General features: G+C 41.3%; 1 protein-coding gene across 1 annotated transcript in view; it reads right to left on the bottom strand.

Annotated features, from left to right (window-relative positions):
* The window catches only part of LOC110156593 (cadherin-18), a 354,498-nt gene that overhangs the window by 235,918 nt on the left and 99,749 nt on the right, over window positions 1-18,831 (bottom strand). Inside the window, exon 3 of the mRNA XM_020920794.2 lies at window positions 7,209-7,328. Within this exon, the coding sequence (XP_020776453.1) occupies window positions 7,209-7,328 (120 nt within the window). The remainder of the gene's footprint in view (window positions 1-7,208; window positions 7,329-18,831) is intronic.

Raw genomic sequence — 18,831 nt, 5'->3', positions numbered from 1 at the left:
AAGTAAACAAGTCTTTAGAGCTGCTAGAAAAACAGGAAAGCTGCAAATTGAAGCCAAAACTTTAAGAATGTAATGCAAAATTTCGGAACGTTTGCAAGCAGCTTTACTTAAAAACTCTAAGTTGCTATAAATCTACTAGTAAAATGACCTTATTTGGTGAATGTATATGTAAAAACATTCACCTTATGTACCTTACGGAGGAAAAATTAGGTCATGTAGCTGCTGCTTTTTGCATTTTAGAATTTCAGTAGGCAATTCAAAACACATTCTGAATTCTGACTCATCAAAAGTCCTACAAATGGTGTCCATAAAAGGAACAAACAGACTAAAACCCATGAGTAAGCATGTTCACAGAGCTGCTGCAGAGACAAGAAAGCTCCAAATTGAAGCCAAAACTTGATCGGGATTAGAAAGAAAGAATGCCACACACATTTTGGGAAAGTTTGTAAGCAGCTTTCCCCAAAAAACTCAGAAAGTCGCTATAAATCTTGTAGCAAAACGCCTCGGTGTGCTTTAGTACATTTCTATCTGCGAAATATTCAGCAGTTTCCATGGTGGCAGTATGCACGAATTAACAAACACAGACAAAAAACATTGTAAGATTGGGTGACTAGACGTTCCTATTTATCCGGGACGGTCCCAGTTTTGAGCCCCGTGTCCCCTGTCCCAGCAGATTTATCCAAAACCAGTGATTTGTCCCAGTTTTACACAAGAAATGTCCCAAGTGTCTCTATTTTTGACCAGTCAACAGTAAACAGAGGCATAAATTGTTATTTGTTTAGGTAAAATACAGAAAAGCTGCTTAAAAATGACCAAAACACAAAGAAAATGTGACTGTACTGACTCATATTAGTGCTGGGTACATAACAATTTTCCTTAATTACGTATTCATTTCACAATTTTATTATTACCGCCCAACTCAAACTCAGGATGTCCCAGTGTTTTATTTTGAAAATCTCGTCACCCTATGTTAAGATTGTCTTTAATAAACACATTTTCAGGAGCCTGTGATCAATATGAGCGTTTATGGTTATGTTTAGGAGATAATTTGCAATAAAAAGATGAAAGTGACTTAAATACTAACTAACTAAAATACTGTTAATGGACAACGTGGAGAAAAATACTTGACCGGGACCGTTGCCCTGGAAACAAGTGTCCGGTCCTGGTCTTTTCCTGAAATGATATCAGACCAGACTGAGAGAGACTTTAGAGTTTTTATTACATAAAACCGTCAGCGAAGGAGATCGGGTCAAAGACTGTGGCGTGTGTATATGTTTACTCCACTAATGACTCTGGTCCAGTCCTGGTCCAGTTCTGGTCCAGTCCTGGTCTAGTCCTGGTTTAGTCCCAATCTAGTCCCGGTCTAGTCCTGGTTTAGTCCCCGTCTAGTCCTGGTCCAGTCCTGGTTTAGTCCCAGTCTAGTCTCCGGTTAGTCCCAGTCTAGTCCCAGTCTAGTACCGGTCTAGTCCCGGTTTAGTCCCAGTCTGGTCCCGGTCTAGTTCCGGTTTAGTCCCAGTCTAATCCCGGTCTAGTCTCAGTTTAGTCCCAGTCTAGTCCTGGTCTAGTAACGGTTTAGTCCCAGTCTAGTCTCCGGTTAGTCCCAGTCTAGTCCCAGTCTAGTCCCGGTCTAGTCCTGGTCTACTCCCGATCTATTCCCACTCTAGTCCCGGTCTAGTCCCAGTCTAGTACCGGTCTAGTCCCGGTTTAGTCCCAGTCTGGTCCCGGTCTAGTTCCGGTTTAGTCCCAGTCTAATCCCGGTCTAGTCTCAGTTTAGTCCCAGTCTAGTCCTGGTCTAGTAACGGTTTAGTCTGGTCTAGTCCCGGTCTAGTCCAGGTTTTGTCCTGGTTTAGTCTCGGTCTAGTCCCGGTCTAGTCCTGGTCTAGTAACAGTTTAGTCCCCTTCTAGTCCTGTTCTACTCCTGGTCAAGTCCCGGTATAGTCTCAGTTTAGTCCCAGTTTAGTCCCGGTCTTGTCCCGGTCTAGTAACGGTTTAGTCCCATTCAGTCCCCGCCTAGTCCCGGTCTAGTCCCGGTCTAGCCCCGATCTAGTCCCAGTCTAATCTCAATTTAGTCCCAGTCTAGTCCCGTTCTAGTCCTGGTCTACTCCTGATCTACTCCCGGTTTAGTCCCAGTCTAGTGTCAGTCTAGTCCCAGTCTAGACCCGGTTCAGTCCCGTTCAGTCCCCGTCTAGTCCCGGTCTAGTCCTGGTCTACTCCCGATCTATTCCCACTCTAGTCCCGGTCTAATCCCAGTCTAGTCCCGGTCTAGAAATGGTTTATTCCCGGTCTAGTCCCGGTCTAGTCCCGTCTAGTCCTCGTTAAGTCCTGGTTTAGTCCCAGTCTAGTCCCGGTTTAGTCCCATTCAGTCCCCGTCTAGTCCCGGTCTAGTCCTGGTCTACTCCCGATCTATTCCCACTCTAGTCCCGGTCTAATCCCAGTCTAGTCCCGGTCTTGAAATGGTTTATTCCCGGTCTAGTCCCGGTCTAGTCCCGTCTAGTCCTCGTTTAGTCCTGGTTTAGTCCCAGTCTAGTCCTGGTCAGATTGTGTTAAAATAAACATCAAATTAAGTAATAATTTGACTAACAGAGCCTTTAACAGAGTAGTGTTTTCAGTTTGCTTCAGTTTGTATAATGTTGACGATATCCGGCGCATAGTATTAATATATAAACTTTACCTGTGCCGTGTGGATCAGATTTTCAGGTCATGTTTCTGTTGTGTCATATTTCATTTACAGTCTGTGCCTGGATGTAACGGAGTTTAATGTATGGGAGTCATTAACACTGTCGTATTTTCAAAGACTCCCTGCACCCGCGGGACCAGGACAAATGAAAACATCAGTTGTAAGTGAATTAAAAATAGATACGAGGAGCAGGTACAGGTGACGGCCACGTATCCGCCTCAGAAAACTCACAGCTTCTCAGTTTCCATCAAACCCTGCAGCCTTTTCCCCGAGGGACGCGATGCAAATGTTCCGCTCTTCATTTGCGTTGCAGCGAAGAAGTCGTGCGTTACACTGACGCCGTACACGCTCAAAGGGGCCGGACCTGATGTTTATTGAGTCATTAATAATCCCTGTGGGGTGAAGCTAACCGGAGGCGCTGCTCTGTCTGAAGCTCAGTTACTCGAGTTAAAATTGATCTGAGCTTTGTTTTGTTTTTAAAGACTTAGCTGGAACTTCCGGTCATTGCGCAATGCATACTGGGAAAGATTTTCTGAAAAAGTGAGCATCAAACCGCCATGTTTGTTTTCCCAGTGGGATGCGTCTACTGATAAAGTCGATCTTTTCAAGTCTTTTGAACCATATCACTTTTATTTCTGGTTCTGATATCGTCATATTTTAGTTTTGGGATTCAGACATCGTAATTGTGTGGTTGTTGGATCCTAACAGCAGAAAACAGCTCGAGAAATTTTGGTGCGAACTCCATAAATGCAAAAGGGAATCAGATGTGTGTGACTCAAACCTCTGTTCAAACTGTTTCCCTTCCCAACGGAATTGAAAAATAGTGAAAGGTGAAGGCGATGGGCAGGATTGATCCACGGGAAGGACGAAAAAGAAAACCTTTGACTGTCTAAATCATCCCGAGTTTACAGTGAACATTTTGTATGTGGAGCAGCTTCCCAGGAAGCATTGAGCAATGACCTGAAGTCAGAGATTCTTAATGCGTCTATTGAATATTGTAAATGCGTTCCATTGCAGCAGTTGGGGAAAATATGGATGCCCAAGAAAGTTTAATGTTTATTTTGTTAGCTTACGTAGTTAATGTAAGGTATCGCTAGCTCCTACTAATAAATGTAGTCTGTTAACTAACATTAGCTACAGAAGACTCAGTTATGGCAGTTTGACTATTACATGTTCTGAAATATATCCGACTCGGTCTGCACCGAACTAGCCCGAGTTTCTCTTTTGGAAACCTGATTTGATTGGCTGTTCTATTGCACTTTCTTGAGGTAGAGGTCGGTCCCGAGCACAAGAGAAAAAAGCATTAGTCACTCTAACCTTTTTGTTGAAAATCAAACACCTAAACAGGACCACGAACGCTTGTATTGATTACAGGCTCCTGAAAATGTATTTAAATCAAATTAGTATTTTTTTCTTGAGTATTAAGATGATCTTAAACATTTTTGTCTGTGTTTGCTGATGTGAACATTGCGTTCCTCCAATACGAGAAAACGTTGTTTTTGTTTACATACGGCTTTTCCGCACGTGCACTGTGGCTGAACGGCAAAAAGTCAGTCGGGCCGCTTGTTTGTGTTGACAATTGTGTTCCGTACGTCTATTATTCTGAAGCAGCTTTTGCATGTAATTGTTTTGACATCACTTCATTATTTCACTCTAACTTACTTACTTAATGTTGAAGATAAAAAACATTACTTTGAAAAGTTAAAACTTGATGATAACTGTTGACGATGTTGATGTTGACTTGTTGATTCAGATGCTTTTTGCCTACCAAAATGGCTGACGTGTTGTCACCGTGTTTTCTTGTAGAGAAATTTATTATACAACTCCAAGTTCATTCACCAAGTAATGTCGTTTTGCAGTCTCTCTCACCTTTTTCTTGAAAATCAAACTCCTAAATAAGACCATGAACGCTCGTAACAGTTATTTTAGTAATCGAGTCATTTATTGATTATTTACTTTAATTAATCAAGTAATCACATTTTTTTTCCCTTCTATAAAATATTCTTAAAAGCATATTAGTTGTTGTTGTTTTTTTAAGTCACGGTTCACAGTTAAAACATATAAGTATTTCATTTTGTATTTTTTCTTGAGTGTTTAGACAATCAAAGTATTTCATTTTGTATTTTTTCTTGAGTGTTTAGACAATCAAATTTTTCAGACTGGGTTTGCCGATGTGTTACCATGGTAACTGCTGTACATTCCTCCACAGACGTTGCTCTCAACACTATCCAATCAGAAAGCAGAATGAGCCTCACACGCGTCTCTCATCTGCGTTGCCATTTTCAACGCAGAAATCCAGTTGGTTTAAACCTAAAAAGGACTCTCTCTGATCCGAGTCCTCACCACCGCCATGAATCACTTCCTACAAAGAAAATAGTTGTTAGCAGGACTCAGCGGGGGGGGGCGACGCGCTAAAGCCGAGCCAAGTGCACTTTAAAAAACACGCGGAACGAACAGCGAGTCCTCACAATAGCGCGCGCAACGTATCCATAAAAGTTATATGCCTGGCACTTTGGAGGTTTATTAACATTTAATAGACTCCAGGAGGAAGCTCTCAGACAATACCGCAATATAGAAACCACAATGGATTTCCCTGTTTCTCCTTTAAAACAATCGCGTTCTGACGTCTCCGCTACAAAAGCCGCTGATGACCCCGTAGGACTTGGAAATAGCGGACAAAAAGCGGATTGCGTGCGGCGGGGAATGGCGGTCTTGCGAGGATAGGCCATAACTCTGGTGAGAATGCCTCGGTGGCGTTTATGATGTTTGCGGTAATACAGTGGGAATAGGAGTGCCATCAGACAGACAGTGCGCGGAGTTTGATATACACAACACTTTAGCAGAACAAAGAAGATCACAGCAAAGTTATGAGTCGCATTTACAGTTATTATAGCGCTAACGGCACAGGATGCACTGCAAAAACAAATGTCTGCTGAAGTGAAAATGACTTGAGTTATAGAAATGTGCTTTGGAAAGAGCAGTTTTGACTAATTCGCATTTTCGTTTTACTTTAAAAGGGATGAAATGTAAGGATTTGGTTTTAAAATTCCACAAACACAACCTAAGTTCCTGTATGCAAGATAAAAATGTCCAAACTAAATGTAGCTTTTACTGAAAATAACCATAATGCTGATTTATTCTAACTTACAAAAACACTGGACAAGTTAAATTATCTAAAGGTGCATTGCGTAACTTGCGTAAGGTAGGAGTTCGCCACCATGGAGATGCTCTTTTTTTTTAATCTATAATGTTCCACAATATTGTTTTAAACTTATATAATATGGATTTATTCAATTATGGGCGCTTTTATTGCTCAAAAATACCTTTAAAACATGACATTGTTACTGTGACTGGGGTCACCTCTTCACAGATATTTCTAGTGATGGGCAAATGAGACGGAGCTCCGGAGCACGTCTCGTTCTTTCTGAAACAACTTGTCTCGCAGCAGCCGCTCACGTGACCGAAGTGTCGAAGTGTCGGTCCCTCCCCCTACTGCTTCGCTCTGCGTGTCAATCGCTTCGAAGCGTTTCATTGGCTCAGCGAATGTTCCGCTCTGCGATTGGTTCAGAGTGTTCGGTGCACTTCCATGCGAAGGTTTGTGACTTTTAGAATATGGGTCAGAAGAAAAAATATACATTAGTTTTTTTTGTTGTTGTAGTTGTTTTTTTGTTTTTTAAGTCACAGTTCATACATAAAACAAATAGTATTTCATTTTTTCTTGAGTTTTCAGACAATCTAATTTATCAGGCTGTGTTTGCCAATGTGTTACCATGGTAACTGCCAGAAGTTGGGACTTGCAAGTCGTGACTTGGACTCGAGTCAGACTTAAGTCACTATTTTAAGGACTTGAGATTTCACTTGATAAAATGGACTAAGACTTGAGACTTGACTTGGACTTGAACGTCAGTGACTTGGGACTTGAGATGGTAAATGCAATCTACTGCAAAAACAACTATATGGAACACATTTTTAACATATTTAGGGCAAAACAGTGACTTTTTAAGTACAATTTAGCTCACAAGTCATAGAAATTGCATAAAACAAAACCATATTTGATACTTTAGTTTAAAGACTTGAAATGACTTGAAGCTCAAAGCAGACGACTTGGACTTGACTTGGACTTATGGGCCAGTGACTCGAGAATCGACTTGGACTTGCCTGTCTTTGACTTGGGACTTGACTCAGATTTGAGGTCAAAGACTTGAGACTTACTTGAGACTTACAAAATAATGACTTGGTCCCACCTCTGGTAACTGCCGCACATTCCTCCATAGAAACGGCTCTCAAGATTACATTACAGTTCAGATCTGTGGAGAGTCGCCTCTATTCACAGAAGGAATCACTGTATTTTTAAGCAATAGAAACACAACGTAATGAAAAAAAAGCTAGAGGGATATGGTTAATGTCAGAGCATGGAACATTCTAGGCGAAGTAAGTAGGTAGTCTGCACCGTCCACCGCGAAAGCTCCGCAATGCACCTTTAATTCAAGTCATTTCAGCTCGCGTATAGCCTCGATTTTTAGCTCCGCACCTGTTTTGGGGTCGACGGAGAAGTACGGCTGCCCCTGGAGGATGCTGTACACCACTTTGGCGCTGTTCCCGTAGGTGGGGTCGTCCGCGTCAGTCGCCGTGACCTGCAACACCGACGTACCTGCAGACGAAGAAGGAAAAAGAAGAACACAACATAAACAAACGGGTCAGGGAAGGAGGATTCTGCAGCGACTATTTTTGTGTCAAGAGTTCAAGTGAGTCAGGTTTTGAGAAGAAGTAAACACGGTCGGAATAATGGGACATGATTCCGGGATATGAAAGGTCAGAGCCTCGAGGGCGGGTTTACAAAATAAGTATACGGCTTTGTGGTTCACGGTAAAGCATGAGACAATATCACTCTTCGGGAGAATTGAAAGAATCGTATTTTTAGTGACAAATTAAAAGATTAGAAAACGAGAACTGAACATCTGCTTTGAAACACTAAATCAAATATGCACTTTCAGAACCACATTAGATGCTTAAATGATGACAGAAAGATCAGCGACAATAAATGAATGAATCTTCAACAAAATCATAAACCAGTCACATTGGTAGTTTTCAGAATCTGGAATGTGATTATTACACTCTGCCCACGCTTTTTCAGCACGTGAGCTACTTCTAAAATGACCAAGTCAAAATGATCTACCTACTACAAAGAAAGCAAACTGTTCTGCACTTAAACACTTTTACTTCTTTTTTTTTTCACTTCTTTTTGGACCCTCAGATACAGATTGAGAAAACCCACAAAAAGAAAGAGGGTAGGATTTTTAAACCTGTTTTTTCAAGTTCCGAACTGGAGTTACATTCTGGTTTTGCAGGGGAATTTACCAGAGGCACATTTACCAAACCAAATGCACATCGTGACAAACACAGATGGATTTGAACACTTTTATCAGGCAAACTTCAGCCATGTGTCACTGTAGGTCGGCTCTGTGCTGGAGGTGTCCTCTATGCCAACACAAAAACACAACTCCAGGTATTAACTTCTTGGATACATAAGAAGACAAAATAAACATTTTTGGATCATTCAGTCATTCCTTTTTCAAAATGAAATAAAAAATAAGAAAATGAAAAAAATAACAACTGTTTTTTTTTCATTATTTGTCTCCAAAACCAAAATTTAAAAAACGGGTAATGATTTGTTTCCTGTTTCTGTGACTTAAACTGTGATGATGGACTTTTGCACCACATATGGACTGAACCAGGACTAAACCAGGTCCAGGACTAGACTGGAACCAAACCGGGACTGAGACCGGGAACAGGACCAGGACTGACATCGGGTCCAGACCGGGACTGAGACCAAGACTGAGGCTGGGACCGGAGCAGGACCAGACCAGCACTGAGACCGGGACCAGACCGGGACTGAGACCGGGACCAGACCAGGACTGAGACCGGGACCAGACCGGGACTGAGACCGGGACCAGACCGGGACTGAGACCGGAACCAGACCAGGACCAGACCGGCACTGAGACCGGGACTAGACTGGGACTGAGACCGGAACCAGACTGGGACCAGACTGGGACCAGACCGGCACTGAGACCGGGACTAGACTGGGACTGAGACCGGGACGAGACCGGGACTAGACCGGCACTGAGACTGGGACCAGACCGGGACTGAGACCGGAACCAGACCAGGACCAGACCGGCACTGAGACCGGGACCAGACCGGGACTGAGACTGGGACCAGACTGGGACTGAGACCGGAACCAGACCGGGACCAGACCAGCACTGAGAACGGGACTGAGACCAGACCGGGACTGAGACTGGGACCAGACCGGGACTGAGACCAGACCGGGACTGAGACCGGGACCAGACAAGGACTGAAAACAGTTTAGTCCTGGTTTAGTCCTGTTTTCGTTGTTTCTTTGTTTTCTTATTTTCGGTTTTATATTGAAAAACAAATGAACGAATGATACACGGATTTTGGACAACTCCAGGTGTGTTTCTGAGGAGGTAACAGCTTTATAACATGACTAAAAGCTCTCGAGAGTCAATTTGCGTAATACAGGACCTTTAAAACGTCCTTTATTTTGAGACTCGCTCTGAACTCCTAAACAAATGACACAAAACTGGGCGACGCTTCATCATCGAAACTGTTATTTAAAATCTGGGTGTGAACCACTGTGCTTCCATTTAACACTCGAGGTGTTGCTCAAATAGTATTACAGGCTTCATTAACCCATTATAATTGCACTATGGAGGCTATGATGGCACTACAGGCTTATGTGACGCATTAGAGTTATTAACAAATACACCGCCATCTCTTTTCTCTACACACATTCACTTTCACCGCACGCCGCATGCTATATTTCCTGCTCTTGTGCGTTGGTATTTTGCACTTGGGAAATAAACTAAATGAAACAAGTAAAGCTTCAATTGTGGTCAACACAGAACACGTTTTTTTTCTCGTAAATCGGAACCAAGGCCAAAGTGGAAATGTCAACCAGAAAAAAAAAAAAAAGTATATATATTATTGCATTTTAACTGTGATTACAATTGTAGCTCCATTTTATTAGAGACGGGGCTGTGGTACTTTGTGAATAATAGTGATAATTGATCGTTTGCGGCTCATGTCATGGACTTTCCCTGAGGGTGTGGTGCTAACTGTAGGCACTGCTCTGTCTGAAGCTCTGTTACTCAAATTAGACTTTAATCTGAGTTAAGGGTTTTAAAACATTTACAATTTTAATAAATGTCAAGACATAATGTTTAATCACAAATATTTTGGCCGTAATAATAGAGCTAATACTGAGAAAATACTGTCCCATGCACACAGCCAACAATAAAAAAATAAATTAAAAAAACGGAAAAGGGAAAGTCAGTCATTGAATATGTGGTGTTTAAAATATAAATAATTCAAGTTTACAAATAAAATATTATAATGAGGCTCTTCTTGGTTTCCTGGTTTGGCACTTTTTTAGTCCTGATCTAGACTGGGTTTGTCCTGATCTAGACTTTGCATGATCCTGGTTTAGTCCTTATCTCGACTTGGTTTGGTCTGGGTTTAGTCTTGATCTAGACTTGATTTGATCCCGGTTTAGTCCTGATCAAGACTTGGTTTGATCTTGGCTTAGCCCTGATTTAGATGTGGTTTGGTCCTGCTTTAGTCCTGATCTACACTTAGTTTTGTCCAGGTTTAGTCCTGATCTAGTCTTGGTTTGGCCCTGTTTAGTCCTAATCTAGATTTAGTTTGGTCCCATTTTAATCTTGATCTGGACTGGGTTTGGTCCTGGTTCAGTCCTGATCTAGACTTGGTTTGGTCCTGGTTTACTCCTGCTCTAGACTTGGTTTGGTCCTGGCTTAGCCCTGCTCTAGACTTGGTTTAGTCCTGGTTTAGTCCAGATCTAGACTTGGTTTGGTCCTGGTTTAGTCCAGATCTAGACTTGGTTTGGTCCTGGCTTAGTCCTGCTCTAGACTTGGTTTGGTCCTGGTTTAGTCCAGATCTAAACTTGGTTTGGTCCTGGTTTAGTCCAGATCTAGACTTGGTTTGGTCCTGGCTTAGCCCTGCTCTAGACTTGGTTTGGTCCTGGTTTAGTCCAGATCTAGACTTGGTTTGGTCCTGGTTTAGCCCTGCTCTAGACTTGGTTTGGTCCTGGTTTAGTCCAGATCTAGACTTGGTTTGATCCTGGTTTACTCCTGCTCTAGACTTGGTTTGGTCCTGGTTTACTCCTGCTCTAGACTTGGTTTGGTCCTGGCTTAGCCCTGCTCTAGACTTGGTTTGGTCCTGGTTTACTCCTGCTCTAGACTTGGTTTGGTCCTGGCTTAGTCCTGCTCTAGACTTGGTTTAGTCCTGTTTAGTCCAGATCTAGACTTGGTTTGGTCCTGGCTTAGCCCTGCTCTAGACTTGGTTTAGTCCTGGTTCAGTCTTGATCTAGACTTGGTTTGGTCTTGGTTTAGCTCCCAGTTCAGTCCCAGATGTTATCATGTGTGCATCCGAGTATGAATGCACTCTGTGGGAAATACTGAGAGAATTAAATTATCCACGCCACAAAATCAAGTTGTAAAAGTGAAAGTATAATTCTTGAGGGTAGGAGAGGAAATGTAGCAGGTTAAAAGGGCTAATCTCCAGCCTTTGTGCATAGAAATTGACCTGTGCTTGCACCGTTCAGCCCAAATTGAATTAGTTGGGGCTTTTAAGAGAAGTGATTCGAAACCAGCCAAGCTCTTGTAGTACAGATAATTCCCGTAGAAACTCCCAGTAAGAGCTGGTCGGACATCCTGAAGTCTAGAGCACTGGAGCTACTGTTTTATGATAAGGAAGGATCTGATTCCATAGTATAACATTTTATAATTACATTTACAGACCAACATTGGGCTTTACTTAAAGGCTGGACTTGATTTTTACCGACTTATAACATGAAAAAAACAGTTTGCAATGGTACAAAAATATTCCTCACTTAACTTATGGATTCAAAGCCTCCTGATTATCCACATTTTTTTCTTTATAAGCCTTTTTTTTTCACAACTCACAGATCAAAGTTTTGCGTCGCAGCAATGCTAAGCACAACTAGCCTGCTAACCACACACTTCCTGATTCTCCTCGAACAATAAAAAGCTCTGTGCTTGGAGGATCGTGTGATGTGAGGTGGCACCACTTAAAAAATAAAATAAAAATGCATGTATTTCAAGGTATTTTTAAGCAATAAAAAATACTTTAATTGAACGAATGCAGGATGGATACGTTTAAAGGCGTACTGCGGGATATTCCAGATGAAGCAATAATGTCATCACAGTGATAAGCAGGTCCCTGAGGAAAGATACACAGTGTAACTATAAATACAGACAGCACAGAGCTGGTCCTGGTTTAGACCTGATCTAGACTTGGTTTGGTCTTGGCTTAGTCTCGAACTAGACTTGGTTGGGTCCCAGTTTAGTCCTGATCAAGATATGGGTTGGTCTTGGCTTGTCACTGGTCTAGGCTTGGTTTGGTCCTGGTTTAGACCTGATCTAGACTTGGTTTGGTCACAGTTTAGTCCTAATTTAGACTTTGTTTGGTCTTGTCTTAACCCTGATCTAAACTTGGTTTGGTCCTGGTTTAGTCCTGATCTAGACTTGGTTTGGCCCTGGTTTATTCCTGAGTTAGGCATGTTTTGGTCCCACTTTAGTCCTGATCTAGACTTGGTCCTTAAATACAAAGTAGGAAAAAAACTGAGGCACTGAAAAAGTACAAAATAATTAAAAGCCTTTAAAATACCACATGGCAAATAAAGTTAAAATACGCCAACGAGTTTCGGCCGTATTTTAACTTTTAACACTGGTCCCTACACTGAAGAGCACCAAAAGAACAATTCTGCACATTTTTTTGCATATCCAAGTAGCACTCCTGCCCCCAACGCCTTGCTTGGTTTGGTCCTTCTTTAGTCCCAATCTGTGCATGGATTGGTCCTGGTTTAGTCCTGATCTAGACTTGTTTTGGTCCCACTTTATTCCTGATCTAGACTTGATTTGGGCCTGCTTTTGCCTGTATGTGTTTGCCTGCGATGTAGACTAAAATGTAAAGAAAATAAAAATAAAAATCATTTACAGCCCCATAAAAAAAAAAAAAAAAAAAAAAAATAATAATAATAATAATAATAATAATAATAATAAATAAAAATAAATAAATAAAAATGAATAAATAAATATATATGCATTGATAGCTGTAGCACAATAGCTCATTTGGTGCTTATTTAAAAGTTATGATTATAAAAATGTTACTTCATCACTGAGTTCATGCTCCACTCACCACCTGCTCCTGTAGCTGTGTGTAAAAAGCACACAGCTCCCTTTCTATATGTTTTTTCTTTGGCCTTGATCAGCTATTTCCAGCCTGCAGAAGTCTATAACATAACACTTGGTTTTCACTTATAACAAAACCGAAGATGAAACTAACATTGAACGAACAGAGAGAACCATTCAGTAACTGTACCCAAGTTCCAGTTTTATAACGGCGCACATATACACTTGTTGCTGTACTTTTGCTTATTTTTATTTATCAACACCATTGGCAAAACACTGACCATAAAAATTCTATACAGGCTACATTACCTTTTAAGAAACACTGTGCAGTATTTCTGTTGCTGAAACAAGCAGGTTTTAATGTTCTGGAATTTTACAGGTGGATATGTGGGCGGGTCAGGTGAATCAAATGAACGACGAATTGGAGAAAAGTACTTGACATGTGTCCAGGGCGTCTGTTGCCCTGAAAACAAGTGCCATTTCCTGGACTTTTCCCAGAACGATGGACCAGGCTGAGAGAGACTTTAGTGTTTTTATTACTTAAAACCATCAGCGGAGGTGATGGGCTCAGCGACTGCTCCCCGGGTTTAGACCTGGTTCAGTCCTGGTCAAGTCCTGGTGTAATCCTGGTGTAGTCCTGCTGTAGTCCTGTTGATCAGCTCTGCGGTTTGCGGTGTGTATATATTTATAATCCGCTAATGACACGGCATACACTGAAAAAATGGTCCGAGAGGGGTTGCTCAAATTGCAAAAACAAATTTAACAACAATAACATGACTTTTTTACATTTCTCTGTCCAGCATGTTTAAATCTTACAAAGGTCGCTTGATTGTGGTCGATGTTAGACCTGCATGTTTTAATCAGGTTGCGGAAACATGACTTTATTATAATCTCTGGTGAAGCTCCTCCCTCTGGAATTCTCCTCCCCAAAACTTTTGGAGGGAAAATTCTAATGTAACAGGACACAGGACAGTTCCAGGAGCAGAGACACACAGTGTGGAGCAGGAGGATTATCAGAGCTGATCTGGAGGTGAGACTTTTCAAAGATTTTATATGCTTCTCTGGACTAGAATGTCGTCATTGTTAAAACATGTTTGTGGTGTTTTATTTGAAATTAGAGTTAATGTAAGGAGTGTTTATAGTGAGACAAATTGTTTTTGACTGTCCATCTACAAGAGTGTGACAGTTGTACTAAGATTTGAATGTGTTTATTCCAGAGTCGTCTACAAACAAAGAATGATATCCAGAACTCTGCTGGAGCTGTGGGGAAGTTCAAGAATGTGATAGCTGATGTTTCAGAAAAAAGGAAGATGTCTGAGAACCAACAAAACACAGAGCACAGATGAACAAAGTAAGTAAACTCAACTAAAATGATTTTAAACACATTTTTCAAACTTAACTTCTATTGAAACAGTTATCGTAGTTTTAGATTGTTAGAGGAAGAAAAGCAGCACACGGTGAGTTTTGTTTCTGCAGATACAGTTCTAATGTTCTTGTGATTCTGTTCTGGCCCATTATAGGTACTTTAAATGTATTCAAAACATGTACAACAAAGTAGATCATCATAATGTAATCATGTGTTATTCTGTGTCCACAGGCAGAGACCAGAGCTTCTTCACTGGAATAAATCTTCACACTGTCCAGCTCCAAACTGTGTGTCTCTGTCCCTGTGCTCTCTTTGTGTTTGATTCTGTTTAAGACAATACAGATCTGTGGAAAACTAAAGACTGTTTTTGTATTCTTTTACAGAATTAGATCAATTAAATTAAATTATACAGACTTATACATTTCACGATAAGGTAACATCAGATAAATATGCATATTCAGCAAGATTTGATCAAATTTCATCAACATGAAAAAGTGACGTTCATATTCTGAGAAAAATATGTGTACAGGGAATCGAAATAAGTTTCAAAGCCTAAACATCATTTTATTGCATGCAACCGCTTTCCATAACTTTTTTACGCAAATCCAGCAACTTTTTTTTTTCAGTGTAGGTTCAGTCCTGGTTTAGTTCTGGTTTAGTCCTGGTTTAGTCTTGTTCAGTCCTGGTTTAATCCTGGTTTAGTCCTGGACTATTGGGCTGACCTTGATTCTTCACGAGCACAGGCGAGTAAAGGATGGAATGTTAGCGGGTCTGGGCATGTGCGAATTTAACGTTCAGATAATCACGGGTTAACGGGTGGGGGGTGGTGCTGTACTGCGCAAATGCGGGTGGGTGCAGGTCTCCAAAGATGGACCCATGCAGGATCCTGGTTGGGCTGCCATGCTTGACTCCTTGGAGATATTAAAACTTGGCCTGAAATGTTCCACACTAAGTTATTTAATTAACTTGTTTTTGTTGCTTTAAAAACTTACCTTGGGAAACCTAACAGTTATTTAATCTATACTGTGAGTGGGCTCTCCTCTCCACCGATCTGATTTGTACATCTACAGACTAATAATAATAATAACATTGCCCTGTATAATTTATAAACAAAAATATAAAAATACTGATTTTAACAGTCTTAAATCTGATTATCACTGTCTTCAAAACGTGAATAACAGAACTAGTTTATTTGAAACAGTTTGCAATGGTCTAAAGTTATTCCTCCCTTACTTTACGCCACAGGTGTCAAACATAAGGCCCGGGGACCAGATCCGGCCCTCCAAGAGCTTTAATGTGGCCCTCGGCTGATTTTCTACTAAAATATTTTAATTATATTTTCTTTTAAAATATTGTATTTTCTGTGGTGTTTATCATAGCAGTGTCTCCAGCGTCTCTGTACGTGGCCCCTCCCACCAGAGCAGCACAAATGAAGACTTGTCTCTTTCCAAACGCTCTTAAAGGACGATCGTTTTGACTGTTGACCGTGACACCCTCATCAACAAAATGTCCAAAATGAGAAAAGTGGAGCCGAGTGCAGGATCCCCCCAAAAAAATGGACTTATTCCTATTTACATACAATTTAATGTTAAAACACTATGTTGAAATTACATTTTTCTTAAAGTTTCAGATTGTTCATAATATTATAATATTTTGTAAAAGAAAGAGTTCATCAATTAAAACAGATTTCTGTGATAGATTTGTGTTTCTCTGCACAAATATTTAAACTTATTGTTATTTTTGGGGTTTATATGACGTGAGTTTTCTGATCCGGCCCCTTTGGGATCAAAGTAGGTTGGATACGACCCCCGGACCAAAATGAGTTTGACACCCCTGCTTTACGCAGTCTGAGCACCACAATAAGTTTATAAATGCTTTTCCCTTTTGCCATGATGGTAAAACTAACAACTACTAGCATGCCAACATGAACTCCCCGAACTTTCGGACAATAAAACACTTTCTAATTAGTTGCAGACGGCAAACTGACTTATTTTGAGCTCAATATATCTGTTCAGGCTCAAATATATAAAAAAAGGAGGAAAAAAAAGGTACAGGTATTTAAATATTTGTGTTGTGTATTGTTTCCATTCCCAACAGTGAAATAACAAAAGCTTCCGTGTTAACTTTGCAATCAATCTCGCTCCGGTCCCCGCTGCATTTGTATTCAAGCGAGTGGCGTGCGCGCGCATGTCGTGAATACAAACAGAATATAATTTGTTTGTGATTACATACAACTGAAGAGGCTAATTCCGTGGGCGGGGCTCCCAAACGAGCCCAGACGGGGGGGCGTGTCCGCGTGAAGTCCAAATATTACCCGTCGCCACGGAGACGGCACTAACTCACGTTTAATGAAGAGGCAATTAGTCACCAGCATATTGACGGAGGTTTTTTTTTTTACAGAACGCGGTCACGTATCGGTGCTTTGAAATACGCGTTATTATAAAAGGGGCTGACTCCAATACGGTGCATTAAAATGGACTCAAATGAGAGAGTAATGAAAAACATAGCCCGGACCCAGAATGATGCTGTTTACAAAGGCTTTCCCCATTACTCATACGTGCGCTTAGACTCAATGTACCTCTATTAGTTTCAATAAAAAGGATTAACATTAAATGGAGCAAATGCAACCAATTTTGCTCAGATTCGCCACTTAGCTGGTCCATTTGGAAAAGTCGGGACGATAGAAATGGGGAAAGGCCAGTTGAAAATCGATGCAGCGTTTTACCGCGTATTAAATAAAAAGTGAAATCGGGTTTGATGAAAAATGTATATTACAGATGTAGATTGTGAAGGGCAATTATGACTGGATTGGAAATTTGGTTATAGCATCTTTAAAAACTGTCAGTCCTGGGTTAGACCTGGTTTAGTCTTGGTTTAGACCTAGTTTAGACCTGGTTTAGTCCTGGTTTAGTCCTAGTTTAGACCTGGTTTAGTCTTGGTTTAGACCTAGTTTAGACCTGGTTTAGTCCTGGTTTAGTCCTAGTTTAGACCTGGTTTAGTCCTGGTTTAGACCTGGTTTAGTCTTGGTTAAGACCTAGTTTAGCCCTGGTTAAGACCTGGTTTCATCCTGGTTAAGACCTGGTTTATTCTTGGTTTAGTCCTGGTTTAGCCCTGGTTAAGACCTGGTTTACACCTGGTTTAGACCTGGTTAAGACCTGGTTTACACCTGGTTTAGACCTGGTTTAGTCCTGGTTTAGTCCTGGTTTAGCCCTGGTTTAGACCTGGTTAAGACCTGTTTAGTCCTGGTTAGACCTGGTTTAGACCTGTAGGCGACTTCGCTACAAACGTACATTTATTTAAGTATTTTTAACATAATAACTGGGGTGTAGTGGTGCTCAAAAATCACGGTTCGATACGTACCTCGGATTCATTTTCGGTACAGTGGTTTTAACATGATACGAATGGGAAAATAAAATAAATGCAAAGTGCTGCTTGGTAATAATAATAAGTTAAATAAAATATTGTCAAATAAGCAACAAATATATGAAAACTTTTCAAAATGTAAAGCGCAGCACTAACAGTTCCAGCATGAAGTTTTACTCAATCTTCATATTTTTGGCCAGAAAAAACAGCACACTGCACAGTGACTGAAAATACCGCAGGGGGTGGAGATTCCATGACAGGTGAAAGTGAGGACAGCGATGCAACAAATGTAGTTTTGCGAGGATTCACGTGGTTCGGAGGGATGTAGTCAAGGCGGCCGTCCTAACTATAAAGCGCTGTAAAAAACACTTCCACCCCAATCACGGAGTTCCCTCATGAACATTAAAAAGCTGAGCCTTCTGTGTAGCTGCACATGTAGTGGCGGAATGTAAACACACACTAATTGCGTGAACTCACTTGTGTACATCCCTGCACCGAACCGAAAGTCCTGCATCAAAATGGTTCAGCACTAATACATGTACCATTGCAGCACTACTGGGAACGTAACAAGTATGAAACATATTAAACAGCTCTACCTTACATTTATTCAATTCCAGGTGAATTTATAGCTCAAAAATGCCAAAAAAAAAAACAGGCATTCTGACTATGAGCGGGGTCGCCTCTTCACAGATCCGACCTGTAACTTGACCTAGTTTGGCCTACACAAAGATGCCATACTGTGAGACTGACAGAGCCATAACATCCCCATGAAGTAAAAACATTTGACGCCCCCCCCCCACCAGAAAAGTTACACAATGCACCTTTCACTGTACTCATATTTTATTTTTTTGGCCGCTCTACCCTCCTCTGTTAACGAGAGACCGACGCCATAATGCCCTACTGGATCTGTATAATCCAAATTACCTGGCACATGCCCATATATCAATGTATCCTGAAAACAAGAGTATCAGTGCCAATTAGCTGCCATCCGCTCCTGCCGCCCCTGCCGCCCCTGCCGCCCCTGGGACTGCAGGTATCGACGGGCGCTGGAGGATTAGAGGAGCGCAGTGCCGGACAGTTGATTGTTACGGCCGATTTGAGCCGGAAGAACCGAAGCACAAAGGGAATCGCTCCAAAAGACACTAGAAAACCAGGAGGCAGGAGGCACGCTAATTATT

Source organism: Boleophthalmus pectinirostris, unplaced genomic scaffold, assembly GCF_026225935.1.
Source record: "Boleophthalmus pectinirostris isolate CB_2022bp ecotype Guang Dong unplaced genomic scaffold, ASM2622593v1 HiC_scaffold_15, whole genome shotgun sequence".
NCBI classification, from domain to species: domain Eukaryota; kingdom Metazoa; phylum Chordata; class Actinopteri; order Gobiiformes; family Gobiidae; genus Boleophthalmus; species Boleophthalmus pectinirostris.
The sequence above is the reverse complement of the archived record's forward strand: the minus strand, read 5'-3'. Positions and strand labels throughout refer to the sequence as shown.